The 22,385-nt window shown below is 50.1% G+C and overlaps 1 protein-coding gene across 2 annotated transcripts in view; it reads right to left on the bottom strand.

The window, feature by feature from the left end:
* SMYD3 (SET and MYND domain containing 3) overlaps positions 1–22,385 on the bottom strand; it is a 460,068-nt gene that overhangs the window by 92,362 nt on the left and 345,321 nt on the right. For both annotated transcript variants that reach the window (XM_053659583.1, XM_053659584.1), the window contains 3 exons: positions 19,939–20,006; positions 18,052–18,154; positions 12,328–12,438 (listed from right to left, as the gene is read on the bottom strand). In XM_053659583.1, the coding sequence (XP_053515558.1) occupies positions 12,328–12,438; positions 18,052–18,154; positions 19,939–20,006 (282 nt within the window). The remainder of the gene's footprint in view (positions 1–12,327; positions 12,439–18,051; positions 18,155–19,938; positions 20,007–22,385) is intronic.

Below are 22,385 nucleotides of genomic sequence, written 5' to 3'. Positions count from 1 at the left end.
GTGCTTGCTAACTAGACACTAACCCAAGAACATTATGGAAATCGTTTATTTTTCTCAAACTGCACAGTAATATTCAATTACCTTGGGAAAACCCATGTAGCATCGAAAGCAGGGTCTCGGCACTGAGGTGGAGGGGCAACTAAATAAACGGGATGCGAGCACCTAGTCTGAGCCTTGAAACCATCCAAAGAAAAGCCTGAAACCAGGGCATCCGGTAATAACTTTGCCCTTTTCCACTTATTTTGGGGCGAAGAACTTAACAGTCCACCACCTTTCCTGCATTTTTAAACTCTCCCTTCTGAGGTCCCTTGCCATTTGGTTGCTTTAAAAAAAAAGTAATACCAAACAAAAACGAACACAAATATTGGAATTGGGGTCAAGAAGTAACCTTTATTTCCTGTATAATAATGTGTTTCTTTTGGGGTACTTGTGCTGAAGGCCCTGGGGGGAGAGAAGAATTACTTCTTTCTGACCATTCGACACCCCCGTGTTCCCCTGCCCGAACGCAGCCTCCTTCACCCGTGGGCACCAACGGAGTGTCACAACACGCAGATGGCCCAGCACTGTAAGAACTGAAGCGCAGACCTTTTTTCTCATTTTTGCCCATTTTTGGCTTGCTCTTCAGGGGACTTCCAATAACAGGGGCCTTTCTTAGGCCTTTGTGTATACAGCAGGCACTCAGCAAATGTCACTCGCAGGAATCAGCAAATAAAGGTAAAAATGGCTCGAACCCAGAGTGGGCAATTTTTTTAAAATATAATTTTATAGGATAAAAGGTTTTTATTTCCTTTTGTGGCAAAACGTGTGGATTTCTTTTAACCCCAAAGTATCTAATTTAATCCGAGGACAGATCCGGACTCGGGGGCAGAGAACAAGGAAGCTCCCTGGGAACGCACAGGTCAGACAGACGGGAAAGGCTTTGTTCTTAAAGACACCCCGCCCAGCAACGCCACCAAGTCTGTACAAGAAAAAGTCCCGAAGACCAGCACCTCGGGTCCACACGCCTGCGGTTGAAGTGCGTGTACCTGAGCTCCGTGAGGACCAACGAGTGCGGCTGCCCTGCCTGGATTCAGTACCCCGGCCCCTTCCCGTCGGAGGTCCCGTTCCCTTCACTTTCCCTGCTTAGGAGGCTTATTATTCCTCGGTCCTTCTCTGGGTATGTGAGAGCTTCTCCTCCGCCCGGGGCTGCTGGACATTCTTGACTCCAGCTTCCCAACAAAAGCTCAGGAGGAGGAACACTACGCTGCGTCTTTGTTGTGCTAAAAGGAATTAAGGAGGTTAGTATTCATGAATTTTTACAATTATTTTAATGGACGGCATTCATAACAGGAAGCAGTTATAAAAAGTAGAGATTCATTGATACAATGCCAACCGCGGGCAATTTTCCTCATTTTCTGAGGCTGCGTGTGTTACTCCTGTGAGGAACTCCCCACGTTGAATGCCGCCTAATTATTTAGAAATAATTAACGTGTTCTTATTTCGATTGTAGAAAACCTAATTTATTAATTGGCTGCTACTTTATGTGTTCCATTTTAAGACGCACAATAAAGAAAGAAATTAGCATGACAAGATTGACTAAACTCTGAAACTAGCAAGATGGTTCTAAATTAAGGGTAAGTAAACCCATTGGGTGGGGGGGGTTAATGACAAATGTGGAGACAACTCTTTATGGGCCTTTAGCTGCAGCTTTTCAATTTTAATTTTATAGACAGGAAAGCATTTCAATGCTCAAATAATTCTAGGACTCCAATTTACACACCGAAATGAGAGACGGAGAAAGCCCACCCCACTCATTACTTTTTAGAGTTCTCGGGGTCTGAAAACGACTTGGCAGTCACGGTGGGAAGAAAAGAAGACAGAAGAGCTGCTGACGCCTGTGAATGAAGCAACACCACCTTCTAACTACCGAGCAGCGCAGTTCATTTGGAGAATATCCATACCCTCGCCTGGGCAACAGATACTCAGAGCAAATGGCGAACCTTCTAATCTTTAATGGAAGCACCCAGACACCGCCAGTAAGCAGATGAGTATTTGAAACGAACCATATGCCGTATCCCCAGGTACTAATTGGACCCAATCGCGTCTCCTTCAAAGTGGAGGCGGGGGGAGGCCACCAGCACAGACACACACAAGCAGTTCTCGGGTGCAATGAGAACCATGCTAACATCTCGGCTTGTTCCAAAATTTCTGATTCTCCTTCTCTGTGGAATAGTTTCTGACTTTACTTTCTGCGCGTGCCACTTGGTCTCTCTGGCTGTTGCTGGTCAAAAGCCGACCCTCACCTTTTCAGGGGCTCCCCACCCCCCCGGGAATGCGGAACTATTTCCAGTACACGCAGTCCCCGGGCACGCTACAGCCTCGGAAGCTCAGGGACCTTTCACAGGGTGTGGCCCCAGTCCGAAACACTCCCTCTGAACCCATCCCAATGACAACCCCCACGCAGACGGCCTTTACATCTCAGGGCGGATGCCGCCTCCTCCGTGAAGTCTTCCCTCACTGACCAGGGAGACACTTTTCCTCCTTGGCCCCCACTGCACTCCCAACAGCCTTCCTTCCATGAAGGTAACTGTCACGCTGAACTGGACTGTGTCTCTGGTGTCCATCTCCACACTCACATCTAAGTAAGCCATTTTCCTCCTAGGATTCCATCACTGAATTATTGGGAGCCTCGACTCACTAAATACTTGAGGAAAGAAGGAAGGGAGGGGAGGGAGGGGAGGGACGGGAGGGAGGGAGGGAGGGGAGGGACGGGAGGGAGGGAGGGAGGGAGGGAGCGAGGGAGGGAGGGAGGGAGGGAGGGAAGACTCCAGCAGGACTGCCGAAGGACTGGAGGCCCATGGGAATCAGGGATGAGGAATAAGCACAAAGGAAAGTAAGGTCCCCGTAAGGGCAGGGGGCCAGCATGAGCCAACCCCCTGGGGCCAAAAGGACCCACTCGGATCACAGCACTCACTGGGGGTGACTCAGGGCTCCTGGGGGCTGCAGCAGCTCCTAGTTCAGTCTCTTCTTCCTATACCGACCTCATCTCCCCCTCCCGAAGGGAAGCAGATGTTAGCCCAGGGTCCTGAACAAACATTATAATTAAAATCTCCTAAATTATCCAATGGTAAAACCAGTCTAAAACAGGTATGCATTTTCTGGTTTTATTTCTGTAGTTCTATTATTCAAAGGGATTCAGAAATTGGATAATCTATTAAGCACTTGAAAATGAGGAATAAACAAATAAAAGTGATCTTTAAGGAAAAAGAGTCAAAGAGGGAACTTCTAAAACAATTTTCTCTTTTGCCTTGACCTCTTCCCTTTGCCCCCACACCCAGGTGCCTCATCAAAAGAGCATTGACCGGAATTTGGACACCTGGATTTTCGGGTCCTGACACTCCAATGTGAGTGAGGGGACAAACCATTCATCCTCTCTATGAAGTGAAGGATCAAACCAGATGCCTGATGTTTCTTCAGCCTATTCAAACCCCATGGACCCCTTCCAACCTACACTGAGTCTCTGTGTCATTGGTTTATGGGTATAAGAAAGAAGTTTGCCCTCGAGGGTCTGCAATCCACACCAGGCGGGGAAAGTCCAACCTGACCATCGTTTCAGCAGGTTTTGGGGAAAACGTGGAGAAATGCAGGTGATGACCTGCCATATTTCCCTGGCGCCCAAAAGCTACAGTTCAGAGCATGGGACTATCAAGGTGGAACCACACTGGGGGGGTTCCTTCCCCGCACCCAGCCACTGAGCTGCATTATGGATCCTCTCGGTCCTCACCAACTGCTCGTTCCCCAGCTTCACCCCTGCCAGGAGGCAACTGCAGGGGGCCGACTATGGCTGGACCCCAATTGGTAGTATGAAATTCACTGTTTGGTTTGCATGTTCCCATATTCCAACAATGAAGCGCTAGTGGGAGTTTGGGGGGCAGCGATCCGTGGGCACCCCAAGTTTTGTGAAGTCCAGCATGTCCTATTTTAAGGCTTTGGGCCAAGTGCTGGAGAACGACAGTGTGAGCCTTTGAGTTCACTGCTGAGCCCAGCAAACAGATAAGGGGGAAATGTGTTTCCCAAGTAAAATAAATGAAAGTTATTTCTGAATGACACCATGTGCCCTTAATGTCTACCCAGAGTCAGATAATTAAAGTATTAGAACATCCCACCTGCCCACTCCTGATGTCGGGGACATCCTTCCTGTTGTCACCACAGGGCCAGCTGCAGGCCTCGGGTGAGCCCTCGGCTGCGCCCTCCCACCGCAGGGGGCACGGGCCTGCACCCAACGCGGAGCCCCGAAGCGGCTGTGACCACACAGAGGCCTGTGTTCAGACTCGGGGCTGAGGAAGTGTGGGTAGCCCTCCCTGAGCCGAGGGGGGTAAGGAATGAATGGTTGAGGAAGCCTTGTCCGGCATCTGTCCCAAGCTGTTTCATTCTTTCCGTTTCACTGGGAGCAAAAGATTCCAAGTGTGGTCCTGCTCACCGGGTGTGAACAGTTCCCGTATGTGCCAAACCCTGAAAGAGGCAGCATCTCATTCGGGAGAGAACCTGAGAAAGAGCCCAGGATGGCACCGCCTCTGACTGGGGACCCTGGGGGTAGGGCAGAGGCGACCTGGCTCACACCGGGCAGTGCCACACGTTGTCTCCACTGTCTCATCAGCCTGACGCCCCTCCCTAGCACGCCCCACCCCGCATCCCCATGTGCAGCACCCCCATACACCCCTTAGTGTGAGCAGTGTCGGGCGCTGCAGGAGTGAACAGGACAAGGAGCTGTCGCACACCCCCCCCAGTCTGGACAGAGGTCAGCTCACGTCTCGGGAGGCCAGGCTAGGGAGGGAGTATGTCAAGGAGAAAGCAAGAGTGAAACGCTCTGACGACCCCGACACAGGGACCACCGAAGCACAGAGGAGGCCTGAGGACAAAAACGGGGAGGGCAGCAGCGATCCTGAAAGTTGGGGCAGGAAGACTTAAAGGCCATCGAGATTATGTGAGCGATTCAGGGACCCCGGTCAGCAGACGATGGGCACCGAAGCTGCTGTCACCCCTGGAACCTTCCACGTAGGTCATTTCCACAAACCATTCAATAACAGAAATGGCTCATTGAGTGTCTACCGCTTCCCAAGGTAGCCTCACATCATCCACTGACCCTCAAAGCAGCGTTGCCAGGTAGAGGTTATTCTCATCTTCTAAAGAGGGAACTCAGGCTAAGGCAGGGAAACTTGCCCGTGTGAAATGGCTGGCAGCAGCAGAACCAGGACTAGCTGACCCCAGGCTGCGCTCTTGACCCCGTATCACTGTCTGCCACTCACCACTGGGATTTGATCTCTCTGGCTAGAGGCACCAATGTTACCCAGAGATGCTCCAGGACAAGAACCCACATCTAGTTCTGTGCTCTTCCAATAACAGCCTACTGCCCTCGGTGAGATGCTGAGTGAACAAATGGTCCCAGAATAATGGGACACTCACATGCAAACAATTAACCTCGTACCATATGCAAAAATCTCAAAATAGATCAAAGATCTCAGTGTAAAACCTGAAACTATAAAACTTCGGATAGAAAACAGAGAACAGAAGTCTTCATTCTCTTGGGTCTGGCAACCATTTCTTGCCAGACACAGTATCAAAACACTGACCCACACAGCCCAGCAAGCCCCCTACTCCTAGGTTCTTACCCAAAGGAACTGAGAATGTACGTTCACACCGAAACCTGTGTGTAGGCGCTTATGGTGGCTTTACCGAAACCCACCGAAAACTGGGAATGAATGTGGAAGTCCTTCAGCTGGTGAATAGACAAACTGGGGGCAGAAAGGTAACAGGATGCTGCTTGGTGACATGAAAGAACCAAATCCTGAGATCACACACTTATAAACACGTGTAAAAAGGTCGTAGCTGAATAGCTAGTGCATTGCCCCGAGCGAAGGAAGACATGGCTCTTTGGAACACTTTACGAGACCGTCCTGGAAAAGGCAAAGCTGTGGTGACAGAAGGCAGACTAGGGCTAGTGGGAGCTGGAAGTGGGGGTAGGACTTGGCTACAAAGAGTAGGAGGGAATCTGGGGGCTGACAGGACTGTTCTATGTCTTGGTGGTGGCGCTGGTTGTGGACTGCATGCATTTGTCAAAACTCATGGAACTACATACTAAAATGGGTAAGTTGTGCTGTAAGCAAATTCTACTCCAACATTTAAATACGGTAGGAAAAGTACGTATGTTGAAAGCCCAAGTGACCACACCTGCCACATGGGAATACGAGCCACCAGCACCCCACGGGGAGGTGGACATGCAGTGAGACGAAGTGTGTGCGTCACTCGGCAGAGCACCCAGCACAGCACCCAGCGCAGTCAGGGCCCCCAGAGCCTTAGCAGGGCCTCGCATCCTCCGGGACTGAGAGCCCCTCTGTCTGCGACCCTTCCTGACTGCTGTGCGCCATGCACTGAGCTCGGAACTGTGCCCTGCACATGACCAAACACACGTCCGTGTTCCAGGACCTGCTGTTACCGACACCGCTCCCTGAGCCAGAGCTGCTTGTAGACCAAACGTCAGAAGAAAACAATTTGGGGGCAAGAACAGAAAGGTTGTGAGATGAAATTCGTGTCACCACGCACTGCGGAGAGGCGCTCCTCTCACCCTGGGGTGGACTTTGGGACACAGCACAGCCATGGGGAGAGGAGTGGGGTGCAGGGACGCCCGCTCCCCGGGGAGAAGGCCCTGCCCAGGCCTCCAAGCTGTGACGGAGTGAGCAGCAGGTTCCAGCATGAGCACAACAGTTCCACTGTTCTCTCCCCGGCCCACTTTGTGGCCCATGGTGCCATGCCCCGAAGCCTATCCTGGCACTTAATGGTAACACTGCGGACGGGATCATGTGGTTATGAAGTCAATAAATTCCTCTCCTCACGTTAACACTCATGACAGCCAGCGCTGCCTTCTCTCCAGGGAAAACCCTCCTTCTGGTTGTTTGGAGAAGCAAGACATAGGTAAGACGCAGCAACGCTGGCTTTCGACTGCTTGAAAACTCACCTCTCTCTCTCTCTCTTTCACACACACACACACACACACACACACACACTTCTTCCATCCCCTGCCAAATCTTCCTAATCTTCCTGAAGATAAGGTAATTCAGTTACGATGAAACCTCCAGAAACAGGAAACACGTTCTGCGGAGACTGTTCCAACTCGACATGCAGAACGATTCAGAGCTGGCTGGGCTCGCCGTCCCACCGCGAAGCATTTCTGCTTGCAATTAATTTAACGAAGTAGAGGAAGGAGGCAGGAAAAACATCTTGGTTTACTAATGACCTTTACGGAATTGCTCGTATTTCAGATAGACTCAAGTTACCATAAAAACTTTTTCTTGGGCAGAGAACTCTCGGTCCTTTGACAGCAGGTTTAACTGGAATGTTCTGTTATTTCTTCTTCAGACAATTATCGTGTTTTCCTTTGGCTCAATCCTGCCTCCTGCCCCCAAGTGCAGGGCCAGCCTGATGGAGGCACGGTGCGTGCAGGGGCCGAGGCGGTCCTCACGCAGGGCCGGCCCAAGCCCTTTATTTGCAGGGCACAGGCCTGCCTCAAGGTTCCCTGGCTCCCAGATGTCGGGGAGGGCCTCAGAAGGGACCCAAGAAAGGGAATTCCGTGTTACAAAAGGGGATTTCGGGAAAGCAGCTGAAATAATTACAAAGATAGTAACTGACCCTGCTCTGTTTCAGCAGCAGAAGAGAGGACGAAGTGGACACTTGGAACTGGGGGATCAGGGAAGGAGAAGCATGTTAGGGCTTCCCCCTCCCCCCCAGCCCCGTGGAGCCACTGATGAAACTGGGTTTTGAGTGACTCCACACCACGCCCCCCTTAGAAGGCCCTGTGATAACAGAAGATACACAGCCCTGCGCTGCCCACAGGCAGGCCCCGGGGAAAAAGGGGCGCAAGTGCCTGGAAGTGCTTGGGAGGATGAGATCATTGTTTAGCCTCACATTTTCCTTTGCTTCCAAGGACCTGAGTTCTTACCTGTGCACTTGGCAAGCAAACTACAGACTTCCAGTCAAGACGCTGTCAATTCAGACTCTGAGGTGCTCCCCTCCACTCCAAACCCGAAGCAACGGTAAGTAAATTATTAAAAGAGAAACCAAAAATAGCTTTATGGGGTCAAAAACCAGGATAAACATCTCCCTGGACCAAAAACAAAACAGAAATGCGAAGCAGAACTAGGACCTCAGGCCCAGAAGTGGGTAGGAATTCAGTCTCAGGAACTAAAATGGAATAAAAATGCTTCACCTTAGAGAGGTGAGTACAGTCAGCTTCACAACTTAAAGCTGGGGGAAGGTGAGGCTCCCTTGGTTATTTTTAAAAAAGCTAAAGATAAAGGGCTCATGACCTGTTCCCTTGGGCTAAAGATTATTAGGGAGCCGGGGCCAAGACACCCATCGCCTCTGTCACGGGATCTGAAACAGCATCCACATCACTGCAATGCTCCAGACACCGTTTCAGAAACCGGGGCCATGAGGGGCCCGGGAGAGGCAAGTTCCAGACGGGGCAGGGGCAGGGTGGAGCACACTGAGGGGGAAAGAAACAAAACCAAAAGGAGCTAAAAAAATGAGCCTGCTCTCCCAAAGTCTAAAACATGTAAGCGAAATGCAATGCTAAGGAAGATAACCAACAAAAAACAACAATCAGAACACGACTTCAATAGGGTCAAACTGACGGACCAAGACTTAAAGCAAGCGGGGTTAGGATGCTGAAAAAATGCACAAAGCACCAAGTGGCATGCGTCAGCAGTGAATAAGAAGTTAGGGAACAGAAATGGGTCAAAATAAAACATAAGCCCAGAGACAGGGTGGAAAAGTGAATTGAAAATCCTAGAAATTAAAAAAAAAATCGTCACTAAACCAACTCAATAGTGAAAAACTTCCCTAGGGCGCAATTTAAAGGGGTTTGCTTTGTGGGAAAACATGGCAAAAATGTGGAGCCGGATGGGGCAGCAGCACAAGGGCAGGGGCAGAAGGAATGGGTGCTGATTAGTTTTCCACTGGGTTCTAGTACTTTTGACTTTTCGAGCTGTATACATGGACCCCCTTAACAAAAATTATAATAAAACATTTTAATACTGCGAGAAATTAACATGAATGACAGATCACGATGGACAGGCAGCCCTGCTTACTTCTGTTTAGTCTAGGTTTTATTCTTGCAATGAAGCAAAGCATCGGAGCCATAAGAACCTTGATCACCTGTTTTTCTACCCTTTTAATTACTTCCTAAAGTTATCATTTGAGCATATGTCAAGCAGCCACACTGAAGAATTATAAAAATTATAGAAGATGAGCGATGTAAATGGCTGTGGTGCTGACAGGAACTGTGGCCATTCGGTCTCGGCGGGTCCGCTGTGGGGGCCTCAGCGTGGGACAAGCTGCACTTCGCCCGCAGACCTCACACACAGACTGTGAAGTGAGCTTTGCAGGTTGGGCTGCTGGGAAATTTAGAGCACATTTTGCACTTCTTCCTTGTACATGCAGTCCCGTGGCATGCGTTCTGGGTACTAACCTACTTTCATTGCATTTCTTGGCACTCTTATTTCACAAATCGTTATAAAATTTATTGCTGTTGAATTACGCAGGTATGGGCAAAAGCAGGGTTACACTGAGTATTTGAAAGTTTATTCTTTTATTATTTATTACTGTATTACTGATTTGTATTACTTGTCTTATTATGATTGTTGTCCTGACTTCGTATCCATATTTACAATTTAACTTTTAGGTAATTTTTTTTCCCGTGTGGACGACCGCAAACCTCCTTTTGACCACCCCATGCGTGCGTGTGAATGTGTGTACAGGTGAGCCTATAGCTGCCGCAGAATCTTTTGGGCAAAAAAAGGGTATAATTAGGTAAAAACAAGTTGAAAAATAAGAGACAAGTGATGAGGAGAAAAGAAAAACAACAAAAGAGAAAAGAAACAAAGGTACTGAACAGAACGATCGTGGGGTTATCACTCTGCAAGATGCTGAACACCAAGGGAAGAGCATGGAGTTCATCCTGAAGACTACAGATAACGACAAACGCTGTAAACCTGCCACAGAAACAGCGTACTTAAGAAAATGTTATAAAACAGTCTGCAAGATGCAGGAAGGGGCAGAACTGAAGGCTGGGTGACCGACCAGGGGCTATTTCCACCTGGGAGTGAGGGGTCAGAGCTACGAGTGAATCGGTGGCCACTATTTTATAAGAAGGATCAAATGTAACAGGCTTTAAGAAAGAAAAAATGTCATGGCAAGTAAATATGCCTTTTTTTAAAAACAACAAGACACGTGACACCCAAGGAAGCGAGCTCGGTTCTCCCCACAACTTACGGAAACAGTCCATTTCGTCTGCTCCCACTGCCTTCCTTGTTGTTGACCTGGGCAGGTCACAGCCGAAGGCACATCATCTAAAACCTCCTTAGAAGGCAAATTTTATTCCTTCCCCACAATAAGCTGCTGCTGCTGACAAACGACCAGCAACTCCACACATGAACACGAGGCCCACCACTGGAAGTCCTGAGACGTGATACTGTGGGACGCCGGACCTGTGGCCACGGGGGCACACAGTCAACAGCGTGTGACGTCAGAGCCTGTCCAGGTGGATTTTCTAGTTTCCAGGAAAAGCAGAAAAATAGGCCTGAGAACTCAGAATGCAGGAACTGAAGTAAATTTATTTTTGACTGAAGTTTGAATATATGATCTTTTGGGAATGCACTAAGCTGAATTTACTTATTTTTTTTCAAAGCCAATCAATAGCACAGAGATTTTGAAAGGGATATTTATATTGCTAAACAGAATAAAATTGTCATATAGAGACCTAAAAATATAACTGATGAACTAATTGAAATCGAGTTTACATTCTCATCGAAATACACACACTGCTCACGTCCACAAGGAACCCTTTCAGAGAAACACGAGATCATCGCGCTGCAGGGGACCTTCAGACCATCCCGCCCAAGCCGCCTGTGTCACAGGCCGAGTTTGTCTTTCTCTGATTCACGTCGCTTAGCATAACGCCCTCGGGGTCCACCCATGTCCTAGCAAATGGCAGGCTTCCCTTGTTTTTTATGGCTGAATGTATTACATACATACACACACACAGTGTACAGGGTGAGACAATAGGGCTGTAAACACACTCCCCACACACCCCTGTTAACTCTCTTTCTCTGTAGCATCCTAACACCATATTCAACAAACTGTGAGCTCAACGAGGGAAGAGATGGTCTCAGCGAACTTGGGAGATGCTGCAGATGGCGACCGAAAACCACGCTCAACCTCGTTCTGCCCTGTCTTCCTCTCGCACAACGGCTGAAGGCGAAAATGCACTTTCCTTTCCCACCCTGCCCCTGTCATTATATGAGACAGTTCTGAACAGTAAGATGCAGGTGGAAATCCCTAGCAGGGCTTCCCTTTGTTCTTTGCTTTAATACAAAGGTAATAAACCTCTTTTTTCTCTGGATCTAGAGCTGAGTGGGTGCTGGGGAAAGCAGCCATCCGGGGGCCCTGGGGACAAGAGGCACATAATAGGGGTGGCTGCAGGCACAACAGAGGATTCTGGAACTGGGATGAGATCGCTGAGAAGTCACTCCTGTCTCAGGGCCATAGATTCTCCGTGACTCTTGAGACAAACACACCACACCTACTGGAGTCTGTTACCTGTTATTTGCAGCCGAGCCCTTTGCTAACATACTATTGTAGCCATGTCAACTAGAACCGTAAACAAAAAGTGAACATGACCCCAATTTTAATAGCGTACACGCACTCATTCGAGAAATGTTGGAGGGTCTTCCCTACAGGCATCACGTGAGGCACTAGATCGCAAAGCCTTTCCGTCCCCAGGAAGAACAAGGCTGGGGAGCCAGCTGCTTCCTACACGCTCGGGTCAGCCTGGGCCCCTGCACTTCCTGTTAGGCTTTCGAGGAGCAAAAGGCTAACGCTAAAGCAGAGGGAATCTCGGAAGCTGTGAGCCGTGGACTGAACTTTTCCCATTTCACTGACTTCTAAAACTTCTTTTTTATAAAAAATCGATCAAGTTCACTGACTCCTATATCATTAGGATGAGCTCATGGGCCTCTCTCCTGCAGTGAAACCAGCCACCTCTCCCCTTCCACGGTGACAGGAAGCTGTGAGACAGAGGAAGGTGCATTAGATTTGGTCAAGAGGTCTGGGTTTGACATGGTTGATGCCCACATTCCCTCCAGACTCTGAGCTCCATGGATCCTTACCCGAGATGGAACCTCTTATTGCTTGGGTGGTGATAAGGGTCACGTGCTTTTGGACCAATGAAATAAAAGCGGGGTTCTCTGAAGGATCACTGGGAAGTTATCTTCGAGCCGGTTCCCCCCAACTCACCTTGTCCTGGGTTTGGCATCGGACACAGTCGCAGTCGAAGCAGTACTGACCCCTCAGGTGCTTCCGGCGGTCCTCGCTGGTCATCAGCAGGTCCAGGTAGCAGATAGTGAGCTGTGGAGGCCAGAGAGACAAGGGGCCACAGGGCTGTTGTGGTCACTGTCTTTAACAAACACTTATTATTGCTAATTATTAAAGTAAAACCTGTTTTTATCACACGCCCAAAAGTGTGAGCAAGGAGACACTATTCATAGTGTCTCCAAAGAATCACATGTGGAATTTTTCTTGCAACACCTTCTGACCTGTTACATGGTGAGCACATATATTTATTTTAAACTGAGCTCATTAATTTGAGACACTTTTTAAAAATATATATTTTATTAATTATGCCATTACAGTTGTTCTATTTCCCCTCTTCATTCCCCTCTACCCTGCTTTTACACCTTATCTTTTTTTATTCACTGGACACTGAAATATCAAAAGCTGTTATACGCTCGGTATCACTTAGGTTTGGTTGATGAATTCATCATCGCTGGTAATCAGAGAAGCCAAAGTGATGCTGGTGATCAGATGGGTGGCAGGTGATGCGGCCAGGCTGCTCCTACGTGCTAATCAGCCCTAGAGCCGCCTCGTGGGTTCACGGTCAAGCAGATCTGGTGTCTTTGCAATTAGCTGACTGTCGTCTTACTTGTGACCAGATTGAAAAACGAAGTGGAAAATTTCCCAAATAGGGAGAATGTAATGTCAGGATGCGGTCACTGATGGAGGCTCTTAAATGGACTTCCTTGGACCCTTTCGAGTACAGTGACCACTGTATTTGGTTTGGATGGTGAGAGGTCACAGGTGAGAAGGTGCACTCCAGGGACATCTCAGGGTCCCCTCAAGCCCCAAGAGCCCACTTCCCGGTACAGGTTTTCAGTTCATGATGATCATACATTTCTCACGTGACTAGGTCTCCTAGATGCTTAAAGTCTGATTCAAAAACACACAAAATCGAACTCCTGATTTCCCCCAACCTGCTGCATCTCAGTTGGAGCCTTGCCAGTCTTAGGTGACAGTAATTCATCTTCATCCTCCATCCAACCCACCAGGAAATTCTGGGGGCTCAACTTAAACAAACTTCCGGAACCAACCACTTCCTGCTCTTTCCAATGCTACCGGTCTGGGCAGAGCCACAACACCCACTCACTGCCTGTGAAACGCAAGTCTGGCGGCGGGTCTCCCTGCTTCTCCCTGGGCCCCTACACCCCATCTTCTGAGGGGTGCTTGGAAAACAGAAGTTGGGGCATATCTTTCCGCTGCTCAAGCGCTCCAACAGCTCCCCCTTTGCTTAAAGGCCAATCCGTTCAATGAAACCCCATAGCGCAAACCGTGCCTCCGGGCCAACCGCAGGTCCAGGATGCCACGGGTCTACCGAGGATTGAGTCAAGAAATGGCATTTACAAACTCTGTTCAGCAATTTTCTGTGCTTCTCATAATAAAACATGAGGCTTTCTTCACATTCTTCGTTTTTTAAAATTTCATTTTTCGAGTAATTTTCATCAGACTTTACAAAAACATCAGTGTGCAATAAATTGGGGCGGGGGGAATCTGTCCTTCCTAACAGGTAGTGAGGGGAGCAGAGGTTCACAAAGTCCAGCCTGTTGCAGCTCTGACCCTCTCTCTCCTCCCCACTCCAACCCCCGGCCTCTGCCTGTCTTCACACGCCGCCCCGAGGCCGGCTGGTCCTATGCCCTCTGCCCCAACTTCTACCATGGGGGTCTCCCTCATCACTGAGTTTCAGTCCCCTCTCACTTTCCCACTGCGGTCTAACCTGACCACCCCATTCAAAATAACTGCCCAGTTCCCCCGGTTCTGCAACATCTATCAGCTTGTGACATACGGCATAAATTAATTCCCTATGTGCTTTTACATGGAGAACATAATTCTGGGGCCTATGTGGTGGGAGAAGTTAGGGGTACTGGAGGTGAGGAGGAGGGTGGGATTAGCCACCTCGGGAGATGACAGCAACCCTCTAAGGCAACAAACTCCACGTGTGGTTCTTCTCAGGTTGGGGGAGGGCACCTCAGAGCTACGACGCACTATGGTGCACGTCTGAGTGTGTGGCCTGGCAGGACGGCCATCCTCTCGGACAGTGGACACAGCTTCGGAGGGCCTCCCCAAGGCAGCCAGCGGGGAAGCAGGCATGGTCTTGCCGGCCAGAGCTGTCAAGTCTTCCTCGGCCACCACCAGGGGACGGGAGCCTGGTGACAGACGGTACAGGCTCATCTGGCTGGTTGGCTCTTCATAGCTTCTCACACATTCACCACCTACAACACGCTGTTCCACATGCAGAAGCAAGGGTTCCTGCCCTTGGAGATGCAGACGGGGCATTACTGAGCCTCTGCTAGGGGCTGGCGCCCGCCTGGACAGGCAGCATGGGACGGTGCAAGCCAGCAACGGGCTTGGATCCACCTGGGACTAGCGCTCACATCTCTGACTCGAGCCTGTGACTCTTCTTACAGTAACACAGTTGCTTCCTGTGCTTCTCGGGGCTGTGGGGGCAGGGGAAAGCTGAAGAAGGGGGACCCCTTCTTCAGGAGCCACCCCAGCACCACTATATCTAAAACACTCGAGCCCATGCTAAGCAGTGTCTGTGACAACTGGGCTCCCTCCGTAGAGACCACGACCCCTCGCTAAGTCCCTAAATCTTTCTCTTGTTTCGTGCTCTGAAGCCAGGGCTGCAAGGCCTGTCGGGCAAGCGCCTCCTGTTCACAGAGAACAACACTATATCCCAAATTCCAAATACCCGATTCCCTCGCCCACTTTCCAAAACAGCCCCTTAACAGGTTTGGGGCGGTATCCACCCCTTTCTTCCTTTGCCAGGCTCTCCGGTCCTCGGTTTCCTTACATGCGGCCAGACGGGGAGGTGAGCCGACCTGTGCTCCCTCCTGGGTTAACTCTAACACCCTACTTCTCAGTCCGGCCCGACGGCCCTACGTCATCGACCCCTGCCGCCAGATCAGATCAACTGGCAGTAGTTGTTGGGTGATGACAGTGTGCCCAGCGTGAGGCCAACAAATCTGGGACGTGCCACACTAGAGAAACACGCTCTACTCACCCAACACTTCATCACGAGGGCCAGAACGCACGCGTGACTGTGCCGGGCAGAGGCAGGCAGCAGGAACCCAGTTATTCCTTTAAACCCAACGGACAGACTCTCACGGCCTCCCCGCCATCCTGGGACTGCTTGGGGCCAACAACAGGACTGTGCGGCAGCTCGAGGGCCCCCTGCTGTCTGCAGTCTCCCTTTATTTTCTAAATGGGTTTGAGATCTGCCTAAAGCCCGCATCCAGCATCCAGCCGTGTCCTCCTCCCTAGGAAGATTTCTGAGGGTCTCCTGCTGCCCGTGGGATAAGGGCTGCCAAGGGCCTCCCTGCTCATTTTCTGCCTGCCCTCCTGGGCCCAGTGCTTCTCCATACACCCCACAATCTGTCGGGATTTGCTGCACTGTTACATCTCTGAAACCACACTCTCGATGCCAGGGTGCACCGTATCCCTGTGCCTTGGCCAGTCAATGCCCCTTCTTCCCACCTCAGTTCACTCAGGACTTGCTCGTCCTGCAGGTTGACTCGAATACACTAAATCTACTTCCCTAGCCAATTTAACTAAAGCAAACATTTGCACAATAGAAAGGAAGACGTCTGCCTCTTAACCAATCTCCTAATGCCTTTTCTCCTGGTTCTCCTTTTCCCCTACCTCTGCCCCAAGGGAGTGGTTTGAAATGTACAGGATGGATTTTAGGTGTTCGGGGTGGCTCTGGGCACTGACTGAGCAGGGGACCCCAGTTCAATGACACAACAGACCCCCACAATCAACAGGTGTTCCATCAGAAGGAAGGTCAGTGTTGCCCCCAATGAGAGGCACCGCCGGTCTCTCTGGTATGCTCCGTTTGACAGAAAGTCAAGTCATCAAGGAGTTCCTAATGACCCCTGGGGACAAGGCGCAGTGCTCGGAATGGAAGGCCAAACAAAAGTGAGACACCCATTACCTGTCCCCATGAAGCTTGTGGCTGAATAAAGATATCATGGAAAGAGCCAGAGTGAACGCCAATAAACAGTAATAACCACTAGCACTCAGAGGGAAAGAGCTCTCTTTAATTTGGGAAACTGGGAAAAGCTTTCCGGAAGAGATGTGTTTGAGGGGGGCTTAAAGGGTACCCTCAGGCGGGCACAGGGAGTGGAGAAAGCGTCACGCACCGGGACATACAGCGGCGCAGAAAACATGTGCTGAACCTGCTTGTCTGTGAAGGACTCGGGAGAACCTTCTCTTTGCTGAGAAGCTGCTTTCACAAGAACTTCAGGGGAAAACAACGGTGCTGCGGAGCATGACGCTGGGGAGAGCCACCCTGTGTTAGGCCAGAGGAAGGGCTTGCCCGGCGCTCCAGGGAGGGAAAGAGAAGGGCGTGGAAAAGCGAAATGAGCCCCAGAAGACAAGGAGCGTTTGCAGCTACATGGGAACCCACCGGGGCGGGTGGCCGGCAGCTGCGCCTACAAAACAAGGCGTCAGGAAATCTCTCTGCTGTTTCTGAAAATTCCAACCATTTCTAATAGGTTTTCTGTTTGCTTATCAAGTAACCTGTGCTTTTTTAACTTTTCCTGAAACAATGCTATCATCCTCATCACATCAGAATCATGATTATCAACATCAGCACCATCTCTCAGCTCCGTCTCTTACCTGCCCTGAACTCCGTCAGGTATGGCCCCAGAACAAAAAATCTCAGTTCCCCAGACTGTTGACAGACATCCCGTGTACCTAGTCCTGAAAACTGGCAATTCAGTAAGTGCCCATATAGGCGACAGCTCATTCAGTTGAAAATCAGTTTGGAGGCAGTCTTATCTCGGCCAAATCCTTGTCTACATAAAATATGGTACCTCTGAGTTTAGGTTTTATTGGCTGAATGCCGCATAAATGCAATAAAATCTTATGATACCGCTTCCCTTGCAATAAATATCCACTTTAGTAAATTGGAAGGCAGGAGGAAACTGGATTCTATGAAGCCTAAGCATCTATAACCCAGAATTCGGGGTAGTGATCGTGCAAATCCCGTGCAGGCTCAGGTCGGCAGCCGGTCTGCAGACCTTGGACCTCTGAGAAGGTCGCTCATCAGAGGCTGGCTTGGCAGTCTGACCATTGCCAAGGGCCAAGGCCAATGCACTGTGGGTGGTCATGTCCCCTGTCCTGTATTCCCTTCCTGCCTCTGCTTGAACAAGTGCCCAGATATGCTGGTAGGTTTATGAGGACCTGACGACACCCTAAAGCTTGTTTGCTTTCTTAATGAAAGGGTTAAAAACAGGTCGCCACCAAAATGTGCTCAGTGGCCTCAGCAGTCAGTAGGCCACTGACTCTCATCCCAGGGAGGATGACGACCAGCTGCAGGAATGAGAGAGGCCAGTGAACTGTCCCACGTGCAAAACACATACACTGTCCCACACATGCCTGTCCCTCACATGCATATGGTAGGGACTGTCAGCGTCCAGGAAGATGGTGCTTTTAAGAAAAAGTCAGCCCATCTATAATCTGGGAGAAGTAACAACAGGTGAGTTGGTCGCAGAGTTGAGGTGTTACATGGTTTCTGCCTAGAAGAAGGATAATGAGAAGCTGTCCCTTAGCTTTTCAATGGTTTTAGGGATGGGTCACACTGCAAGGGTCTTTGACGGGAAAGGAGGGGGGCTGCAGGTTCCTTACCTCCTCTCCGGCTTCAATGTCTCGGACAGCACGCAGTAGGAGGTGGGGCCCGTTGAACACAACCGTACAGTTGGGGTCACAGCTGTGATTGAGCAATGACATACTGGAGAGAAGAAAAAATAAAGAGGGAGACCATCACGGCTCAGCAAAGAGAGCCAAACATCTAAATTTAATGAACACACAGGCAAGACACTTCAGCTTGGGGGCCAGGGCACAGGTAAGGGTCACGGTGCACCACAGACTGAGTCCTCGGGACATGCACAGACACGTCAGGAGCCCAGTTCATAGGAACTGAAATGCTCCCCGGGATGGAGGGGGGAAGTTTGTAAATAAAAACATTTTTTGATTCCTTTTTCGGGGTGTGGGTGGGGAGGAGGTGGTTGTCTCATTAGATACCAGGAAGTAGGACAGCCCAATAGGAAGATGGGGAAGAAACTGACTTGGGAAGAGAATCTGTGGGAGGTAACAGGAGGCAGCAGTCATCCCTGCAGGCGACACTCCCCTGACCTTTCCCCCGGGGCCCCTCGTTCGTTCGGCAGCTCTGGGGGGGGCGACCACCTCTGCTGGAATACCCGCGGCTATGATGAAGAATCATCAGGAGAACTTCCTCCTAAGTGCAAAGCCAAGGCTATCTTTTAACTGGATCCTGGTGCATCCAGGCTGTGCCCCGGTGTATAACCTTACAGGTGCATTTTTTACTCTCTGGGAAAGGAAATGGATTTAAGCTGCCTCCATGTTTGACAATGGTTAGAACAGCTGAAAGGGAGCATTTACTGTGTACAAAGCACTTCTTAGCAGCTGGGCGTGTTTATCAAAAGTAATCATCATGACGATCTTATGAGGATCATTTACTGATGAAGAAACTGGTAACGGGGAAGTTAAATGACTTCCCCACAGACACACGACCGGTGACTGGTGAGTGAACTTGAACCAGGTGGTCTGAAGTGCTGGAGCATTCCACGTTGCTGCTTTTTGAGGACCAATACCAATGGGCCTCTGGTTGATGGCATTTCCGAGGTATAGGAGAGGAGGAGGAATTCTCAGCCTCACCATTAATTATGAAAAGACTGTATATGTATCTGGACCCTAACGGCACAAAAACAAGATGCAACTGGGAGTGACCAGGGAGCCTGTGGAAGGACAACCTGGTAGCTCGGTGACAAGGTCACTTCAGTCACAGGTGGCGTTCTACCTCCCGGAGCAACAGGGCTCGAGTGCACTAAGTCAAAAGACGAAACGAACCCCAGCGTCGCAGCCCAGCGGGTCTTGGGGCAGTGATCAAGCGCTTCAGCCTAGGAGGCTGGGGATAAGATCGGGGCCGCGGGGGGAGCAGTAACCAGTGCTCATCCTGGCAGTTTCTGAGCACCCACACACCCCGACTTCTAACCCAAAGTCCCCGAGAACATGGACTTAGGTCTGAGGTCTGCCTCCTCGTTAACACCACCGCACAGAGATTTTCGACTATTTCATCGCATGACACACACGCATAAACTAATCACTAAAATTCTGCAGCACTCCCAAAAATACATTTTTGCTGATGATCTGACCAAAAAAAGAGGTATAATTTTGATTCGTTCACACCAGATAGCTGTTGTTATGTTGGATGTTGTCATTTTTTTAATATGATAGTCTAAGGGAAAAGAGGTCAGCATCCTGAGAGTCAGGTATGGTGTGTTTTAAACATTCTTGAGACACACCAGCTGAAAATCGCTGCCACAGCACACAATGTGGGGTAATACGATTGTTTTCTTGTAATTTTTAATCAGCTTCCAAGACTGGCTCTTGAACGAGCTGCTGCAACAAACTTTCTAACTACCTCCAAAAGGCTGGAGGGCTGGGTGGGAAATCAAGTTGCTCCTTCCAGTGAGCGAAACACCGTCCACATACCTGGGATACAGGCCAACACCGACTCCCTGCATCTCCGCATCACAGATGGTGAAAGCATTGCAGAGTACCTGTAAAAACAAACAAAAACAAAGAGGGACCATCAGGGTTGCTGGAGTCGCCTGAGACGCTTTACACGCAAGAGAACAATACTCTCAAAACACATTTTAGGGGCGTATTAGTGGCAGCTTTGGAGAAGATAAGATCAAGCCAAACCTGGACGCTCTCTCACTTGCAGAAGAACACGCCCAGGACGCACTTTCCGTGAGAACATAGGAGGTTAAGTACAGCAATACCAAAACCCTGTAAAAAGCGTCAGCCTTCGACAGCACCGGGCCTCCATATTTCAGTCCGCCCCTCTGCCATCAAGTTACGCAGCTACACAAAATGTTCCACATTCGGCACCCAGATCATCTACTGATTGAGAAGCGGACCCTTCCGAGCTTTTCTCGCGGCAGCTGCCCGCGGTTTCCCAATGCTGCTGTGTATGGGACGGGGAACACACAGCAGCCCCCCCAGAAAGGGGGAAGTGCACCCCGAGTCTGCATCCAAGTGATGACACACCGCAGCGAGCACGGGACGTCCACCCGGTCCAGCTTCGGCAGTTTTGAGGCACAGGGAACCCCTCACCGAGTGTGCGGCGAGGTCCTATGCCCTGGGTGCGGTGGGGCGGTGGGGGGCAAAAGAAATACAAGGTGCTATCACTACACGGAAGGCACTTAAAACCTCTGGAAGGCCACGCAGACTCATGGAAACAGCACTGGACTTGGGACAAGAAAGTGTAGGTCCTGGCCACACATCAATGCCTCAGGCCAGTGTTGGGGACACAGCAGTAGGAAAAAAATTCTGCCTTAATGGAGCTGAAGTTCTAGTGGGGTAGATGGATAAAACTCAGTGACAGAAACATGTCACATGTGGATAAATGCTAAGGAAGAAACAGGTAAAGGGACAGAGGACAAAGGGCTCAGGAGAGCTCTGAGGAGAAGGTGACATTTCAGCAGAGACCAGAAAGGAACATGTCCTTATCTGGGTGACAGAAGTCCGTGGCAGGAGAAGGAGCAAAGGCCCTGGGGTGGAAATATTCCTGGGGAAGGAGTGAGAGCAGGAGGGTGAGTGTGGCCCAAGCAGAGGAGGGAAGAAGAGGGGCAGGAGAGGAGACCAGAGAGGCCGCTGGGTCACACAGGAACTTAGAGCTGTGTTTGGATTTCACTCTGAATAACAGAAAGCCCCTGGGTTGATTCTGAGCCAAGGAGAGAATGGACCCGATTTCTATTTGAAAGGATCATTCTGGCTGATGTGTAGAGTACGGACTGCAGGAAGACAAGGATGGCAGTAGAGGGAACAGTTAGGAGTCCAGGGTAACAGTCCAGCAAGAGAGGATGGCACCTTGGATTCTGGTGGCAGTCAAATTGGGGCAAAGTGGGTGGTAGCCAACAGACTTATCGATGGGCTGCTTGTGGGGAATGAAAAGAGTCAAGGTTCAAGTTTAAGGCCTGAACAAGATGACTGCAGTTGCCATTTATGGAACAGCTTTGCACAATTCTCAGAGAAAGAGAAGTAACAACACCCTGGTCTGTAACTACAGAAAGAAAACCCCCGGTGTCCGAGTCACAAGGCAGAACAGCGATGCAGCAGGGGGCTGGGTGACTTGTGAGCACCGTGGCCAGCTTGACGGATCCAAGGCAGAGTTCGGGCCACATGACCAGCCAAGACACAGCACGACAGGTCTCAGGATCAGAACAAGAAGCTGATGTCCTAGACCGAGGTAGGACAGGGCCCTCGGCCGCTGCTCCTGGTGCCCACGGCAGAGAGAAATCCCAAGCCAGGAAACACGCAGACTTCCCTGTGTCTTCCTTGCCTTTGCCAAAGGAGGTTCTTTATTAAGCTTGTGTACAAATTTTTTTTTAAAATGGATGAAAGGAACAGGTTGGTTGCAGGGGGTTAGGAGGAGGTCCTATGGTTTTGTTGCAATGTTACGTGAAATTTGAAGCGATCTATTAGACATCCAGGCTGAGCCCGAGAAAGGGCAACTGGACCCCTGGGAGCAGAGAGGGCTGGAGACGGAAACTGGGGACAACACAGAGCAAAGCGCATCAGAGGAGAGCGGGCGAGGCCGCTGCAGACCTGAGAGGAGCCAGTGAGGCACATGGGCGCTGACTGGTTGTAACGTCTCTGTAAGGAGCAAAGCAGCAATGACGAACTTCCCTAAATCAGGTTTATATGAAAGGACACAAAGTATAAAAAGGCCTGGAGTCCTCCGAGACTTCCCCCAGCTCCAAAGAGCTTTTCTGTGAAATCCAGTGCAACCCGTCAGGAGTTGGCACTGTTTCTGCAAAGCCTGATAAAACTGCAGCTTCGAATCAGGAGCTAAACTGGTGTGTACACACGTCTTCAGGACACACACCAGTTAAAGTGCTTTCAGGGGTTCTGTTTTACATTAAGTTGGAACA

The sequence above is a fragment of the Artibeus jamaicensis genome, unplaced genomic scaffold (genome assembly GCF_021234435.1).
Source record: "Artibeus jamaicensis isolate MK-2021 breed Jamaican fruit bat unplaced genomic scaffold, CSHL_Jam_final scaffold_754, whole genome shotgun sequence".
Taxonomy (NCBI): domain Eukaryota; kingdom Metazoa; phylum Chordata; class Mammalia; order Chiroptera; family Phyllostomidae; genus Artibeus; species Artibeus jamaicensis.
The sequence above is the reverse complement of the archived record's forward strand: the minus strand, read 5'-3'. Positions and strand labels throughout refer to the sequence as shown.